This window comes from Choristoneura fumiferana, chromosome 5, assembly GCF_025370935.1.
Source record: "Choristoneura fumiferana chromosome 5, NRCan_CFum_1, whole genome shotgun sequence".
NCBI classification, from domain to species: Eukaryota; Metazoa; Arthropoda; class Insecta; order Lepidoptera; family Tortricidae; genus Choristoneura; species Choristoneura fumiferana.
In genome coordinates this window covers 6,591,405-6,608,715 of record NC_133476.1, presented here as the reverse complement: position 1 = coordinate 6,608,715, position 17,311 = coordinate 6,591,405, and the positions used below count along the sequence as shown (strand labels likewise).

Sequence of the window (17,311 nt, the reverse complement as noted above, 5' to 3'; positions counted from 1 at the left end):
TGCTAACTGCACTGGCACTGACGTCGCGTTTCGCTTTATGCCACCGGGGTTGTCGTGCCTCGCCACCGATTAGCGAGATTGGAAAGAATCGTTGATGAATGACGAGACCGCTTAAAACTTCATAATGACGTTAATTAACGCGACAGAAATAACAAATGAAAAATTAATGGAAAAAATTGGAAAGTACAGTAAAGTCATTCGAGAAGATTATTTTATTGAAGTACGTGAAAATATTATTTATACTTATGTGCATTTGGGGCAGATTAGGTACAATTTATAACGACTAAATTAATACACCTATTACATCCCGTGCTTGTTGCATTTTTTACTAAGACTAGATTAAACATGTTTGCATAAGCATAAGTATCATCATCCCAGCCCACTGCTGCCCACTGCTGGGCACAGGCCTCCTCTCAGAATGAGAGGGCTTGGGCCGTAGGTCTCAAGCGGGCCCAGTGCGGCTCGGGAACTTCACACATACCAATGAATTATTTTACAGGTGTGTGCAGGTTTCCTCACAATGTTTTCCTTCACCGTAAAGCTCCTGGTAAATTTAAAATGTAATTTCACTCATTAATTTCGAAAACCTCAGAGGTGCGGGCCGGGGTTGAAACCCACGCAACTCTCCTTGAGAGGCGATAGGTCAAACCACTAGGCCACCACGGTTTAAGAATAAGCATGTCACAATTATTATAAAGGACGTCTAGTAATTTTTTTGTTGTTCAATTATTTGTGAAAGATTTTTTTCTCAACTATGTAGGTACATGCCATGAAATTACATCATGTAATAGTTTGTAGAAAATAGATATTTACAACGTGTAATAGTTATTTGTGTCACAAGGGAGCAAAATGAGGTATTTACGGCGAGGGCGGTACATTGAATCCAAAATGTAGCGAAGGATTTTACAATAGAATCCTGAGCGTAGCGAGGGAATTCTAAAGCAGATTCCTGAGCGTAATGAGGGGTTCAAGTGTTAACGCCCAACATGAAAATAATTTTGCTCCCGAGTGGCTTATACAACTATTCACAACGAGCATTAAAAAATTTGAAAAAAAATCTAAATATAATTGCAGAGCGACGAGCATAGAAAATGGCGTGGTTCTACAATTATCCACTTCAAAAAATTGCATTTGCAATAAAACACTTAGAAAAACCTTGAACAGAAAAGTGGCACTTTACTCCCTCTCGTTAGGGAGTAAAAGTTACTTTTCTGAAGGAGAGGTGTGAAAATACTTAAGACTTGAGAGTTACTGATACTGATGTGATATACATGACAAGTGCCGGATTTTTTCAATTTGAAGTAAATTTATCTGGTAATCAAAGTGAAAAAAGAGTAGGATGTTTGCATCAAAGACACAAAGGAATTCATATTGAAGACAACGATGTTCAGTCCAGTAAGCAGCAGCGTTTTCTGTGATCTCGCTATGATGAAGATGATGAGTTTAGTAATCGCGGGATCCTCCCAGGACTCCCATTTGGCGCAGTAAATCTCTGTGCTAATTTCTTCCCCCACCTACAGAAAAAAAAGAAATAGTTTACTTGAGTTTTAATTGAGCCTATATGATGGCATGGGGTTAACTCATTCATTGTTAACGACGCCAACAAACGATACCCCAAGGGGTGTGGATGCCAAAAAAGATTTGTCGATAACACAACTACCTAATGAATAGTGGTCCCTGATACAATATAAATATTCGCATAGTTTCCGACTAAAATATGGAACCAGCTGGGACATTGTTTCTGGAGCGGTAAAGCTTAGGGTTCTTTAAAGAACGAGCCTGTCAGTCTCTCAAAGGGCCGGCAATGCACCTGTGCTATCCATCCTGTTGGCAGATGTCCATGAGCGGCGGTAATTGCTTCCCATCAGGTGGCTCGCGTGCTCGTTTACCCCCTCTTATATATATAAAAAATGTCTATCAACCATTGAGAGTATACCAGGTCGATACAGTATTCTTAAAACATATCATTTTTTAATTCAGTCAGGATTTGCTACAAAAAATTGATTAAAGACGAGGTAAAGCGAGGCTTAATGATTTTATTTAGTTTTTTTAGAATTTTCTACTAATTTGTAGAAGGTTATTTCGGAAAAAATATTAATAAAGCACAGAAAAATTAAAAAATTATGAAAACTTAACGACTATATAAACTTTAGTAGTAACCTTAGTGCATTACATTACAAGCGGTAGAATTAAAAATTAACTATTTACAAGGAAATTATTTACCGCAATTAAGCTGCTGGCAAAATGACACGGTGTATACATGTGAAACACTCCAGTGAAAGCAAATAATGTATACTTCGGGTCGATCCCGACCAGATAAATCTGATACAAGTTGCAGGAGATCAGGAAAGAAGTCAACAGGAACACGGCAAAAAGCCAGCCTCCGTACATCTTCTGGATTAAAACGTAGAAATCCAACGCTTCTTGGTGATCCTTTATACAATTATTCAACCTGGCTTTTAATTCCGCGGTATTGCTTGAATCTTGAAAAGCTCTTTGGATACTGTGTGATATCAGTTTTAACTTTAAACGTAAGTGGCTAGTGACAATACAGAACGAACCATCGAATCCAACATAATTCGGAAGCAGAATGAAGCTTGCCGTCGAGTAGTATGCAAAGATCAACTCAAAGTAAGGAGAGTCGTATTGCTTATCTTCCACGTATTTTAAATCCATCTCATGTACCATGTATTTTGTGAAATTATCGTTCTTTAAACTCCCACCAACCATGGCTATTCCCGAGTATATAGGAAACATAAAGCTTAGTAAACTGGGAATGAATACGTAAAATGACTGACCGAGTTTGCCTTGTTTTATGAAGTAATCGTAAATATCTTGGTAGTCTTCCTCCATGTCATTCCCTTTTAACAAGTCTTTGGTTATTTGCTTCAAAACTTCCGCAAACGTTGCAGTTTTCAAATTTACATAAACAGTTTTGAACAGGAAGAGTACAATAATTATCCCAAGTGTGATATTCCTTGTAGAATTATATATATCAAGTTTCACTAAGCATTTAGTAGTATACCATATGTACCAGAATAGAGACCAGAAATGGAACAGTAAGACGCATATAAACAATATTGCTCTTATAAGGAGATTTCGTTTATTTGGATAAAGTAGACCAACGGCTAGAGCAAATGAACATAACTTGAAGGTATCATCGAAACTTTTGTATTTTGGTTTCGGAATTTCATTTATCTGTGACTTCATTTCGATAAAATACCCGATACTTTTACAGTAAGTAGTCGACTGTTTACGAAAAATGATTTTCATTACAAAAGAAAACTTCTTATTCAAGGTGCAACCGTTGTAAATTACCTATCATCATCAATTTCCTTCTTGCCATTATACTCGTATACCGCCTTTTTCAAATCACCTCGTAATCAGTAATTTACCGTTGTTTTCTACAACGATGTTTTATTCATTCTGCAATTTCAGATTGATTGTGTCACATAAGGTCCGTTTCTTATGATTTATCAATCTTACTAATTTAAATTTTTAGGATTCCATAAGGAACTTTATAGTTAAGCTATGTCCATCCGTTTGTCCAAGGCTTAGTTTTATAGATATTCTTCGAATAGAACATTATTATAAATAAGATAATTCAAAGGTATTGTGTGACGCAACCTGCCTCCCGCATGTCTGGAAAAGCGTGCGCATAAGTCCTGCGAGTGACGTATGTCGCAATCAGCCCAAAATCATTGACAGCCTCAATGTCAATGAGTGTAATAAATAAAATTGTGAGAACTGAGGTAAGTGTAGTTAATGTAGTTAATGCTTTGCGCCATATGACCCTTAAGATCAAGCTTATGACCAGATATCTGGCATCAAAATTAAGACAGGAATGTTACGACACTTAATGTAAGCAGGGTCTCAATTCGGTTATAAACTCGCAATTAAAAAGATAAAAGACAATACACTTGCGAAAAAACATGGTAAAACTTTTATGTAGCATTAAAGTATACTTAAAATTTTATGGGTTATCGTGAGACAATATTAGGTAAAAATATATTTAGGTACTGTAGGGACTAGGCTGTGTACCGCTGGCAGGTGGTAAAGCTGACCACCTGGTAGGTTAGATTGACTTTATTATGTATAATGATAGTATTTTTATATTGTGTGATTCTAGAATTAGATTTTAAAAACGATTGTCAGCGGTATACGCGCTGGAGCGCAGATAGCTCCCGACAGCCTGAGGGGCTGGATCTATCTTTGTAAAGTATTATTATAACAGGAATAAAACAAGATATTGAAGAAATATCCTTTTTGTTTAATTAAGTTTAAACCCACGCGCGTAGATCCCATGTACCTAGCTCTAGCATGACTACAGACCCCACAGTACCTAGCAAAGCGTTCTATTTTTTTTCTTTTCTTAACTCCGAATCTTTTCTCCAAGTCTGACAGACAAAAATCCTACAACATGTACCAGTATGTAGCGTAGAAGTTAGATCTAGGATCTGGTAGGTAGAAAACTGAAAACTTTCATCATAATAAACCACGTCAGTAAGTGCGTGAGCGAGACCTTGTTTTGCACTACAATTATTTTCTTCCTTCGTAGTAGACCGAGGCGACTTGAATCAATTTAAGGAAATCAGATTGAAATTTAATTACTTACTAATTTTCCTAAGTGCACGTTAGCATAATGCATATAGACATAGTAACCCTCGAATCAAAACTAAGAATAAGCTCTATTTTATAGGTCGTTATCAGTAACTACCCGTAGGTAATAGAGCAATTTATTACCCCGTACAATTTTACAAATCACTGCTTCCGAATGGTTAGGTACGGCCCTTTATAACAACGTTTTTATAACCAAGTCGTTTTCTTATTGCTAAAATAGTATACTATAATAAAAAAAATATTTTTTGAATTAACCAATTTAAATAATTTTCAATCATATAAATTAATGTAATTTGAAAAATTTTGATTTTGTGTTTAAATATTTTTAGAGAATGTACAAAATTGTAGTGAATTGAGCACATTTTAAGCTTGAAGTAATTAAGGGCAGAGCTGGTTTGTATCAAGTGTTAATAAATTAGGTAAATGTACTTTAAGTGATGTTATGTTACATTAAAGCTATTGATTTCAAATAGAAACTAAGAAAACTTTTACATGATTTTTTAGTCTTAGGCCGATTTTACGTATATTTTCCCCCAAATTTATTTAAAACGGTTATGAACTTTTAAATGTTTTTACTTAAATGTAGGTAAGGGCGATTTGAGTACCTTCATTAGCTAAAATTGCATTTTACGTAAATTAATTTGGTTTTGAGTGACATGCTGCCTCTAATGTAGTGCTTTCAGCACTTTGAATTTTCCTGCTTACAAATAGTAATTTCACAAATTCTCACAGAAATCTCGGCTTATTGGAAATTGCAGTCAGCGTTACATTTCCCCGTGTTCATATATAATATTGCACGCCAATCCAATAATGATCAGTGTTGCATCTAATGTCATAACATGCGATTAGCGATAATTTAAAGGAACGAGCAGCGCGCGCGCACGCAACCTCGCGTGTTTTGTGATCCGGCGCAACATTGGGCAACGAGGAGGAAATGCTTCGCCCCTTGTAGGGGTGCCCTTAAGTTTATTGTCAGTAATTTTGTAATATTGCTGTAAAAATGGTTTCAGTTCAATGTTGATATAACGTCGGTTCTTTATTTATGTTCTAAAAATAGAGAAATAAATAATAATTAAGCTTTTAAAAAAAATACACACTGGTATATGTTTTTCGCTCTATAACTTTAGAACTAAAAAAAGAGGAATAGAAAAAATGCTATAGTATGTATTTCCGATGATGTTGATGATGATGTCACCAGTGGTTTGGTGCTTCTGCTTCTGCTCTCGAGTTTTAGTAAATCAAGGTACTTATTAATGAAATTGCAATCCTTTTCATAGGCGTAATCTGGAATATTTGACCAATTGGCTTTTTTACAAACTGTGTTCGGAAAATGAATACATAACTTTTTAAATACAATAAAATACAATGACTCTTTATGATAATCTAATAACAGTTATTATTACTATTTATGGAACACCAACACATAGCAAGCAGTACAGAAAACACAGGCATATAGAGATTTTTAAAGGTAAGCAATGGGCAGCCTTATCGTTCCTCAATAAATATATAACAATGTGCGGCTCACGCTTTTAATTCGCGTGACATTTCTATTTTCTTTCATTTTTATTCTGTGGTTAATTTAATTTGCAGTCTTCGTTATTTCATCCAATTTTTATTTAATCATTCCGTTAATTATTTCAGGAGCGATGGAGCCCTGTCTCGAGCCTTCAGCCTCACTCGCGTTACGCTGGTTGCGCCACGCCTACAGGGAAAACCAGTTTTTATCAGTTGAGGAAAACTCTAATCACTAGCATTACTGATCGCTTCGGGAAATTTATAATGTTCGGAGATCTCGGCAATAAACAGATCAAGAAACAAAATAGGGCTTTCCTGTGATTAATGGTGAACGATTTTGGAATGGGATATTCAATTTGTGGAATAATAAGTTGTGTGGAATAGTGTTTGGTTTCAGTTGTAACAGGAACTACTGAAACAAATCTGAAAGTCCTTTCACCAATGACGCGGGTTACGTCGTGGAAATTGAATCACGTTGCGCTATGATTTCAGATGATGATTCTATCGATGTCTTGATGGTCTTTGAAGACAAATTATTAAGAGCAAAATTTTTTTTTTGACAAGAGCAATCGGGAGAGCGCTTTATTTTGTAGGTACATTTGGCATTCAAAAAATTAAAATTTTTACACTTAGCACATTTGTCTTCTAGACCATCGCTATAATGATGAAATGGGATGTCAACATGATATATAGTTTATTGAATCAGGCGTTACTTTGCGGAGGTCCATATCAATGAACTAAATATTTTCCTTGCTCACCGCGACCTTACGATAGCTAAGCTTATGCAAAATATGCGTGTTCATGCAGTTCCTCCACCTCCACACTGTAAGAACACACACAAATCACACAACCCATCTATCACCACCACCACACTACACTGACGCGTTTCGAAGTCAAACAGAGCTCATCTTCAGAGTGACACAATCGTACACCAATCACAACACCTACCAACAACTAACAACACACACACACACACACACACACACACACACACACACACACTAGTCTAACAACTGGTAGCATGGTGTACGGTTGTGTCACTCTGAAGATGAGCTCTGTTTGAGTTCGAAACGCGTCAGTGTAGTGTGGTGGTGGTGATAGATGGGTTTGTGTGATTTGTGTGTGTTCTTACAGTGTGGAGGTGGAGGAACTGCATGAACACGCATATTTTGCATAAGCTTAGCTATCGTAAGGTCGCGGGTGAGCAAGGAAATTATTTTAGTTCAATGATATATAGCACAAAGGTTCCACCATGCTACGTGATTTAGTTTCATCTAATGTACCCAAACTTTGATCAACATAGATGAGATACCTATACTTTCTATCCCGTAAAATTGCAATGTTCGCGCGGGTAACATGATTTTTCTTTTTCTTCTTCTTTCTGTTCTAATAATCACTTTATTTATTTAGATAACTTACAGCACAAGCCTCCACTCAGAATTTGAGGGCTTGATCCGTAGTCACCACGCGGGCGGGCCAAGTGTGAATTGGAATACACACACCAGGCATTGTGTACGGTTCTCTCACGAGGTTTTTTTTCACCATAAAGCTAATTGTACTTTAGAAATATAATTTGGCTAAAATATAAGAACTCAGAGGTGCGAGCTGGGCTCAAACCCACGACTGTTTGCTTAGTAGGCCATAGCACAAACCACTGGGCAATCACGACTTAAAAATTATACAGGTTGTTTTTAAAATTAATCCATTTTTTAATAAGTCTATTCTAAATTAGTTCATTTTAAAAATAATATTTACAGGGTAGTCCAGTTAACGCCTTCTGAAATACTTCGGTTTCATTTTGTAATACCTTCTTTTTTTTTTGTAGAATTGCTTACCAACCGAGGTTTCAATTTACAATATTCATTGCCACTTCGATTTGTGACCAAGATGGTCTAGTCTAGATTTAATTGCCGAGTTAACACGCGGCCTTGTCCCAGTCACACTTAATGGGTGCCAGATCAACACCGCACCCAAGTAAGTAATGAGTTTTCTACTCAAAAACTATCATTACCTTTAATTAAGCAGGCACTGTGCTGGTAATCAATTAACTTACGTATCTCGTGGGAGGTTCGCTACAGTCGGCGTCAGATATCAAAAAGACTGCATTAGTATCGACCACAGGAATAATAAGGGAAATAGAATTGTCATCGTGTGTATTCCCCTCAAAAATGTCGCCATTTTTTGCTGCTCTTAATAATGGGCACACATTGTTTTGTTCCTTCAGATTGGAATTTACAGTACTCAGTGAATTAATTAAAATTTTCAACGACAATCCCTACCATAACCCACTTTTTGAGAAATTAACTTTATTAGGTACAGACTGAAGAGAAAAAAATGCCTTTTTAGATTGCGAGACATTTCTATTTCTCTAAGTTAAGTCTGTGGTGTAGATCATGTTGTCTGCTATCAGCTGATTGAGGGTTCAGTAAGCTGTATAAAAAGTCATTTCCTGCCACGTCAGGCTTAGCATAAACTTCCAGGTTAAAAAACTTAAGGCGCTGATTTTCAGGTTCCGTAAATCCATAGTTAAATTAAAAAATTACAACAACAACAGCATCGTTCATTACATAACAACAACAAAAAAATCTAGAACCAGCTATAGTAGAAGAAATATAATGATGGAGGGTGTACAATGAAAATCCAAACATATTCTGCAATAGGTACATTATCAACCCTTAGAAAAGGATTTTTACAGTTGACATTGAATTGCAAAATGACAGTGGGTTGACTCAGTATTGCAAAACAGCATCCTGGGATTCATTCAATTTGTACAAAACTTTACTAAAAAAATATGGTCTTGGAAAAGTACACAGATGTATGATGACTTAACCTAATTCTGACGGTGGATTGACGGATGTAATCAAATCAGCTCAGTTTCTCCGAGTTGTAAAGAGTATCGAGCTGCTAAAAGTTTGGGAACCCTTGGGCCAGATATACTCCGTTGACTGTATCTCCTCGAAAACTATTTAGGCGTATTGTTTATCCGAAGGCCTTTGCTATCCATGCATCTGTATGACAATTAGTGTTGGCGTTATTGCAGGTGTCTGATTATCGAGATATGTTTGTGAATGGCTAAAAACAGTAATCAGTGTCGTAGATACGTGGCGCTCTTTCAATCATTGCTGCATGGAGCTAACCGGCATGGACGGCTGACATTGCGCCTCGGGTACCCATTACATTTTCAAGGCAAATGGTTAAATATTTGATCTCACGCCATAGATAGTTGACCGCGGATCTAGAGGCGTGTTTCCGTTGCTTTCTTTGCCGGAACTGGTTTTTTTACAAGCTTTTATTTAAGTGGACGTGTATATTTATATATGTATATAATATGTACCTACGTCCTGGGTTTTTGCAAACCATTTCTAGTCCACTTTTTGGTATCCGATTGAGCTTAAAATTTATATAACCAGTGACAATACAATAGTCTGGTAGTTAAATTCTTGTGATTCGGCCAGGATCGTCTCCTTGGGACGGAACTCCTCAATGGTTAATGGTGTGTATTTAAAATTTCGTAGGTACAGAAATGTAGTTTGGATGTCAATAAAAGTACAGTTAGTAAAAAAAGCTTCAATTAAGAACAAAAACTTATGTATTCTAGGGTTTATGCATCAGATAATAAAGTATGACATCTGAAGAGTCCAAGATTCTAAATTTACCTGTAAAAAAAATCAACTAAATTGTTAAAAAGACGCTAAGTTTTTCTTCCGGTTTTCATCCATAATTGTTACCTACTAAGAATAACACAGAAATATAAATAAACATTAATAAATAGTATAATATCATACGATCAGATATCTCTTCATAAAAATTGATTATCCTTTGTTTTTAATAGATTTTCCATGATTTATCCGGAACAATAATTACAACAACGCAAAATTATTACTGTATGAATACCACCTCGCCATAACTAACTGCAATTCATGACGCTAATTTTATTTTATATGCGCGATCAAACCTGAATCGTGACCCACTGTAGAACCTCTTCACGGGGAAAAAAATTGAGGTTACAAATTTTTTGACAAGGGAATTATTGGACTTACTGTGAGAAAGTCCTTCGATGAGTCAGGAATAAAATAGTTAGATTGTATTTAACGAGAAAGTCTATTGCCGTGCCGTGATTATGTCTAATGGAAACTATCACTGTGCCGAATGTCGTGCTCCTAATTTCCTAAGGTTACCGAGTCAATAGTATTTGACGGAGTCATTGCGTGATGTAGAACAGTGGTTAACAAAGACTTTGGGCCCGGTAGACAATTAATTTTAGAATTATCGATTGATTAACGAGTCATTTCAAAGAGTCTATGCTTAGATTGTTTTATTGTTGTCGATTTCTGTATGCGTCTTGTGTGTTGAACCTTATTTAGATATTAGTGCATTGGTTCCTTGGAGTACTTGTACTATTACTTATTCTGTGCTTGGAGCGTAAGTCTTTTATGGACGAACACATAGCCCAGCGGTTGAAGAATCTTACTACGAAGCTTAAGGTCCCGGGTTCGATCCCCGGTCGGGTCAGATATTGTATCATCATCATCCCAGCCTATATACGTCCCACTGCTGGGCACAGGCCTCCTCTCAGAACAAGAGGGCTTGGGCCATAGTTCCCACGCGGGCCCAGTGCGGATTGGGAACTTCGCACGCACCATTGAATCGCTTCGCAGGTTTGTGCAGGTTTCCTCAAGATGTTTTCCTTCACCGCAAAGCTCGTGGTAAATTTCAAATGTAATTACGCACATGAATTTTCGTAAAATTAGAGGTGCGAGCCGGGGTTCGAACCCACGACCCTCTGCTTGAGAGGCGATAGGTCAAACCACTAGGCCACCACGGCTTCAGATATTGTATGAATAATATTAATGTTATTTCTCGAGTTCTTGGGTGTTAATATTTGTACCTATTTAAGTTTGTGTCTAGCTATTTAAATATGTTTATAAGTTGCCTAGAACCCATATCAAAAGCGCGAGTGTTGTTTTAGGGAACGGCAGGGTTTTAGGAGAAGCTACAAATGTGAAGTTATAGTCTTTGATTACAGATTTATTTATTTTTCACCTTTATTTTCAAAGTTAGTACGTTAGTTAGTTTAATATAAAAAATAGTTCTTTATCTCGTTAATGTTACTTTTTATTGTATTTCAAACACTGGTGCTATTGAAAGGAAACAATAGGAACACCCTCAACGTTTTACTTTACAATCTCATTCAAGGGTCAATAAAGGGTCAAGCTTTGACATTTCGCGGTGTTCACTTGCCCCTTATCACATTAACCATTATGTTGTTCCTTTGTGTTACCAACGTAACTGCTTTTGAGTGTTTATCTTGGAGCATTAACTAAAGGAGAGGTAAGCCATAATAGGCGCTTTGGAAAAAGTTTATGATCAGTGTTTATATCTGCTTTTGAGATGACGCTAAGCGCAACTAATAAAACTAAGGTGAGATACTTTACTGATCTTGCAACCAGACTTTCAGAACGATCTTATGTTATGGTGTCGCCGTCAAAAGACAGGTTTGGGAAGACCAGCAGGGGGAGGTTTGCAGGTGGTAGGACCTTGTGCAAGGCCCGCCCGGATTGCTACCACCATCTTGCTCGCTAATCCTGCCGTGGAACAGCAGTGCTTGCACTGTTGTGTTTCGGCGTGGAGAGTAAGACAGCCGGTGAAATTACTGGCACTTGAGGTATCCCATCTTAGGCCTCTAGGTTGGCAACGCATCTGCAATCCCCCTGGTGTTGCAGGTGTCTATGGCCGGTGGTGATCTCTTATCATCAGGAGACCCACTTGCTCGTTTGCCAGTCAGTTGAATTAAAAAAAAATCTAATCATCATCATCATCATCATCACGTGTAAGTGTAATTGTACAGGTAAAACTTAAGCAGATGAAGCTATGAAATTTAATACTAGCCTTAACCCGTGGCTTCGTACAATTTTTTTGAAATATACAACGACAACCGTTTACTTACACGATTCATGTTACCATGGCATTGCAATAATTAATTAGCAGGATTGACATTTCAAACACATACAATTCACGCACTCTAAAAGATGTTTACTAACTTACTGCACATGACTTCTTCTTACAGCTCAATGCTCTAAGGTCTGTGTATCAAAGTGCCGTAAGAAAATTGTGCGCCGAGATTAAATTTGTTTAGTTGCTTCCGTATGTCGTGATTGTGTTTTGTTTAGTGACTCAGACGTCGAATAGGATGTGATCGATGTGTGGTTTAATTATTGAAGTGAATGTTATATGTTATGTGATTAAAAACTTTATTAAGTAGTTGGGTAAATACGTCGAAAACTTTGGAATGTTGAGATAAATGCCCGGATATAAATGCCTGGCCGTAAACCATTTATATTGTATTGTATAAAAATGAATAAACAACACGATTAACAAACATTAAAATAAATTATACAAAGGCGAGCTTACCTCTTTAAAGGATCTCTATCAGTCAAAATATGATATTATTTTCAAAGCTTTAATTCTTTTAGAATTGACCTTTAAGGTCGTGAGTGAACAAAGTAATTGTTTATAGTTCGCTAGCCGTTACCCGACTCCATCCGCGTAGTTCGTTAATCGCTATCCCGCGGGAACTATACAATTTTCCGTTATAAATACTATCCCATGTCCTCCTCCGGGATTCAAACTACCTGTATACCGAATTTCATCTAAATCGGTTTAATGGTTTAGACGTGATGAAGAAACAAACAAACAAACAGACTCACAAACTTTCGCATTTGTAATATTAGTGGGATTGATGTGGACCTCTGCAAAGTAACGCCTGATTGAATAAATCATTTAGAAGTCATATGTATTTCAACAGGAATCTTAATTCAAAATGACATATGATTATGTTGTTATGATTGTGTGTATTGTGTATGATTGAACATCATCCAAGCACATTACAACCAGAATGTTAATGTCGCTTGGTTCTCGGCAGCTTTCTTCGCTTTCCTGAAGATTTAAGAAGAAGAAAACCGATCTTTCGATCGAAGAAGAGAGCCGACGTCCACTGTTGGACATAGACCTCCCACCATAGACCTCCAGTTGCTTCGGTTGGAAGTGGCCTGCGTCCATTGTGAACCCGTGACTTTAACTAGGTTATCCGTTCATCTCGTTGGTCGTAGTTTTTTTACTATTGTCAACAAATATATCTATTTAATTAAATTCTCATATCGTTAAGCACGTACCTTCTCATAATTTATATAAAAAACTAACTTTACAAAGTCACCTTTAACCATCGAGGTTAAAACAATAGAAACCCGCATAAAGTAAAGTCACGCTAACAGCCCATAAACTTAGTGTTTCATGTAAATTCATTTCCTAAGTGGTGTTCGGCCACCCAGCGAGTGGGGCCGATGGATATCGGCCTCTGTGGGAGACCACGTTCACTGAGACAGATTATACAACCGTTTTCCTGTTGAAGAACACTAATTGTATTTTAGGGTTTTGCAGTCCTACAAAGAGCAGCCAGGATATCCAGCATACCAGTATACTCTTGAAAAAATAATAGAATATGTCGTGTTTGATTCCTTTTGATCAGTATTTGATTCTACATAACAATACAATGGTGGCAACAGGATGAGCTGATGCTGCAGACAGGATATCCAACACACAAGTACACTTTAAAAAAATATATACCAGTTCAAAAAACATGAAATAAAAAAACTTAAATTAAAAATTAAAAAAATCCCGACATAAAAAAACGCCAGCAAAAATAATAAAAAACGCCCGAAAAAAAACGCCGCCAAAAAGGCCAAAAAAGAAAAAGTAAAAAAAAAAATTATGCATTACCTATGTTGCTCTCCTTCGTTATTCCTTATTTACCGCCCTTAAGACACAATGTACTATTATTCTACTAAATCTGGGGGCACGGTAATAGTGCTCTCGCCAAGATGAATGAAAAAGTAGGTGGGTCACTACTTCATCTTTTCTCCAACCGTTCCGTGTTATTTTTAATGAAGGGCCAAGCCAAGGCATAGCTTTTATAACAAGGTGTAGAGTTAGTAAAGTCAGGTCTCAGGGACTTACTTTTCCTGGAATTTGACGACTTTTTTAGCGTTACGACCTTTTGAGTTTCGGTTGCCAATTTTACATGAAATAGTTTTGGGCGAATTGTTCATCATCTTCGGTAGGTATATTTATTAAATACAGAGTGGTGATTTAAGCAGAGATAAGAAATAGTATTACTTTCTTTGTAGCAATTAGAGTAAAGAATGTAAAAAATAATAACACTGAGAACTAATTCAATGTCTTGCGATAACGCGTGTATCATTTTATAGCAATCGTCAACTTTCACCATCCCAAAAGAATACAACTATACCTGAAAACAAAACCGAAAGAAAGCTTGATTTCTCCAAGAAATTACTCAGAACCAAAACTGTTTTAATTAAGTAATGTCTAATTATAAACAATAGTACATTGTGGTTTGGAACGTGGGACTAGATTGCATGTTTACGCACTACAATTTGCCGAAAACTTCATGGTGATAAGTACGAATTACTTTCGTTCGTAATTTAATGATGCGACATTGGTCGTTTCGCGTAGTGACAGTTTAATTTTTCTTTTGTTATTTAATGTATATTTTTTGCTTTCAGCAATTTAAGTCATGCACTTTCGCCGCACGTCACTTTTCTTAGTATCTGATAGATATTATTCATATTATTTATCTTTGTTTTTATTAATTTGGCAATTTTTTTAAATACTACATATTTATTTCCAAAGAAATTAAACATAAAAATTATAATTGGAAAAAACCTACTATAAACGAATAAAATATAAACTTGCTTAATGAAAGTTATGTATGCTAATCCAGTCGTCATAACGACAGCCAGTGAAGCGCTAAAGATTTGTTCTACTACGATCAAATACGATGTTGTTATAGGCGTAAACGCGCAATACGTTAACGCTATCATTAGTTCTTACATAACTTTTATATCAACTGATTGAGATTACAAAAAGGGACTTATGAACGTTTTAATCGCATTAAATTAAGACTCTATGGGCAACTAATAAGGTTTATACTTGAAATATGTCAGTGATGGTTGTAAGACTTTTTAAAAGGTTGCTTCCAACTGCATCTGAATATAATGTAACATTAAGGTCGATGCTTATGGTTATAAAAGGAACCTGTTGAGTTACAATCACCGAGTCCCATATAAATCTTTTAGTGCTAAGAGATTGGAGCAAAATAATAACCGGTTGGCGGCAAGTTCAATAATTGGATTAAAATAAATACCTGCACACGACTTCGGCCATAGTGCTCACACAATTTTTACCCGACTGCCCAGAGGAGGGTTATTATTTTTTATCGTACGATTTAACCTGGATGACCGAGCTATAATTCGATGTTTACACAATCAGTTACTGGTATATATGGGGAGGCCTATATCCATCAATGGACGTCCTACCGCTGATATGATGATGAACATGCTTTTTCCCCGATATGAGACTTGCTTCAGACAGATCAGAGTTTTTTCAAAATCGTTAGAACCGTTTCTGAGATCTCTTAATAGAGAGTGTCTTTAAAATAATCTGGAATACTTTAGTAGGTAGAGGTAGAGTCATTCACGATGACGCGTGCCGTGGTTCTTATTACTCTTCGTGGATGGCACTAGGTATAATTGTGTGAATGTAACAAAACATCTCTGTAATGATTTTCACCGGAATTTTTGATTTAAATTGTAGTCACGCATTTGACGCGAGTATGAATCAATGCATGGAAACATTTGTCAATCACAATAAAAATATCCTGAAATAAACGTACAGGTTTGATCAGTCAAAAAAATCCAACGTTCCGCTAAAATGTTTTAGAAAATGTTGAGTATACCTTGTATAAAAATCTTAAAAAAATAAAGGACTGTTCAGACAAAGTTCACAATCATCTGAACGCCAGACAGGTGTAGTTATTTGTGTCACAAGGGAGCAAAATGGTGTATTTATGGCGAGGGCGTACATTGAATCCAGAATGTAGCGAAGGATTCTGCAATAGAATCCTGAGCATAGCGAGGGATTCTAAAACAGAATCCTGAGCGTAATGAGGATTCAAGTGTTAACGCCCAGATGAAAATAATTTTACTCTCGAGTGGCGCATACAACTTTTCACACCGAGCATTTAAGAAACTTGAAAAAAATAATTCTAAATATTATTAAAGAACAACCAGCATAGAAAATGGCGTAGCTTTACAATTATCAACTTCAAAAAATGGCATTTGCAATAAAACACTTAGAAAAGCCTTGAACAGAAAAGTTGCACTTTGCTCCTCTCGTCAGGGAGGAAAAGTTACTTTTCTGAAGGAGAGGTGTAAAATATTTGTGCTAAGAAATACGTACGAAATATTTAAACAAAATTATTTTTGCTAAAAGTAGGCCGTATATTATAAGGCTTATTTTAATTTGTACGTAAGAAAGTATCGCCTACTTATTGAGTAACCCATACAGTAAGTGCTCGCGATTATTTCAACCTGCTCAGATTTCAACACGACATTGCAGTTCAGTCTGAAAGACTAAATTGGTTGCAGATAGACCTCAAAAATACGAAGATTAAAAAAAAATGCGGATACGGATTATACGCCTACGTAAGGTTCAAAACAATGTTACAGAATGAATGAAAGAAAAATGACATGAAGTAAGACTTTTGTTACCTCCAAAAAGGTAAGAAATATACAAACAGACCCGATATGAATCTACGTAATATTATTCGTATTCTTACCAGGCATAGAAACTTTTGGATTTCAAGATAATAAATTCATTTATAAGCAATAAGCATTAAATTTCTATTAAATGTTGTCCGAATCCTCATTTCATATTCGAGAAATGTCCGCCTGCCGTTTGTCGTCCAAAATCCATTTCTGCACGTTTCCACAGAGCGTGGGATTCGTTGTACCTACCATACAGGATGTAGGTATTTCTAACGATTAGAAGCATTTATTTATCTTTTGGTAGCCTGAAGCTTGATACAGACATTTAATTGTTAAAACGCGACATAACCTTGTCATGATTTAAACCTTTGTTAACTTTAGGCACAGTTTCGACTGCTTAATTTGTAACCGGAACTTTAACAAACTAGAAAAGTCAAAGTCACAACCATTAATTTAATAAGCTTTTTACACACTTATGATTGATAATAGGCCTATTGCTGACACAGTAAGAATTAAATTAATTGGTGTATCGGTTCCGCAATGAGCAGTTTTAA

At 36.3% G+C, this 17,311-nt stretch overlaps 1 protein-coding gene across 1 annotated transcript; it reads right to left on the bottom strand.

Annotated features, from left to right (window-relative positions):
• Positions 1–197: 197 nt before the first annotated feature.
• Positions 198–3,287, bottom strand: LOC141427783 (odorant receptor 85b-like). Its single transcript, XM_074087375.1, has 2 exons — positions 2,224–3,287; positions 198–1,514 (listed from the first exon to the last, which is right to left on the bottom strand). The coding sequence occupies exons 1-2, from the start codon at positions 3,271–3,273 to the stop codon at positions 1,308–1,310; spliced, it is 1,257 nt and encodes a 418-aa protein (XP_073943476.1). The 5' UTR covers positions 3,274–3,287; the 3' UTR covers positions 198–1,307.
• Between the last annotated feature and the right edge of the window lie 14,024 nt (positions 3,288–17,311).

Coding starts and splice junctions, on each gene's coding strand:
- LOC141427783 (XM_074087375.1), bottom strand. CDS start 3,273: ATGAAAATCATTTTTCGTAAACAGTCGACTACTTACTGTAAAAGTATC. Junction 1,515..2,223: donor TTGCCAGCAGCTTAATTGCG/GTAAATAATTTC, acceptor TTTTTTCTGTAG/GTGGGGGAAGAAATTAGCAC.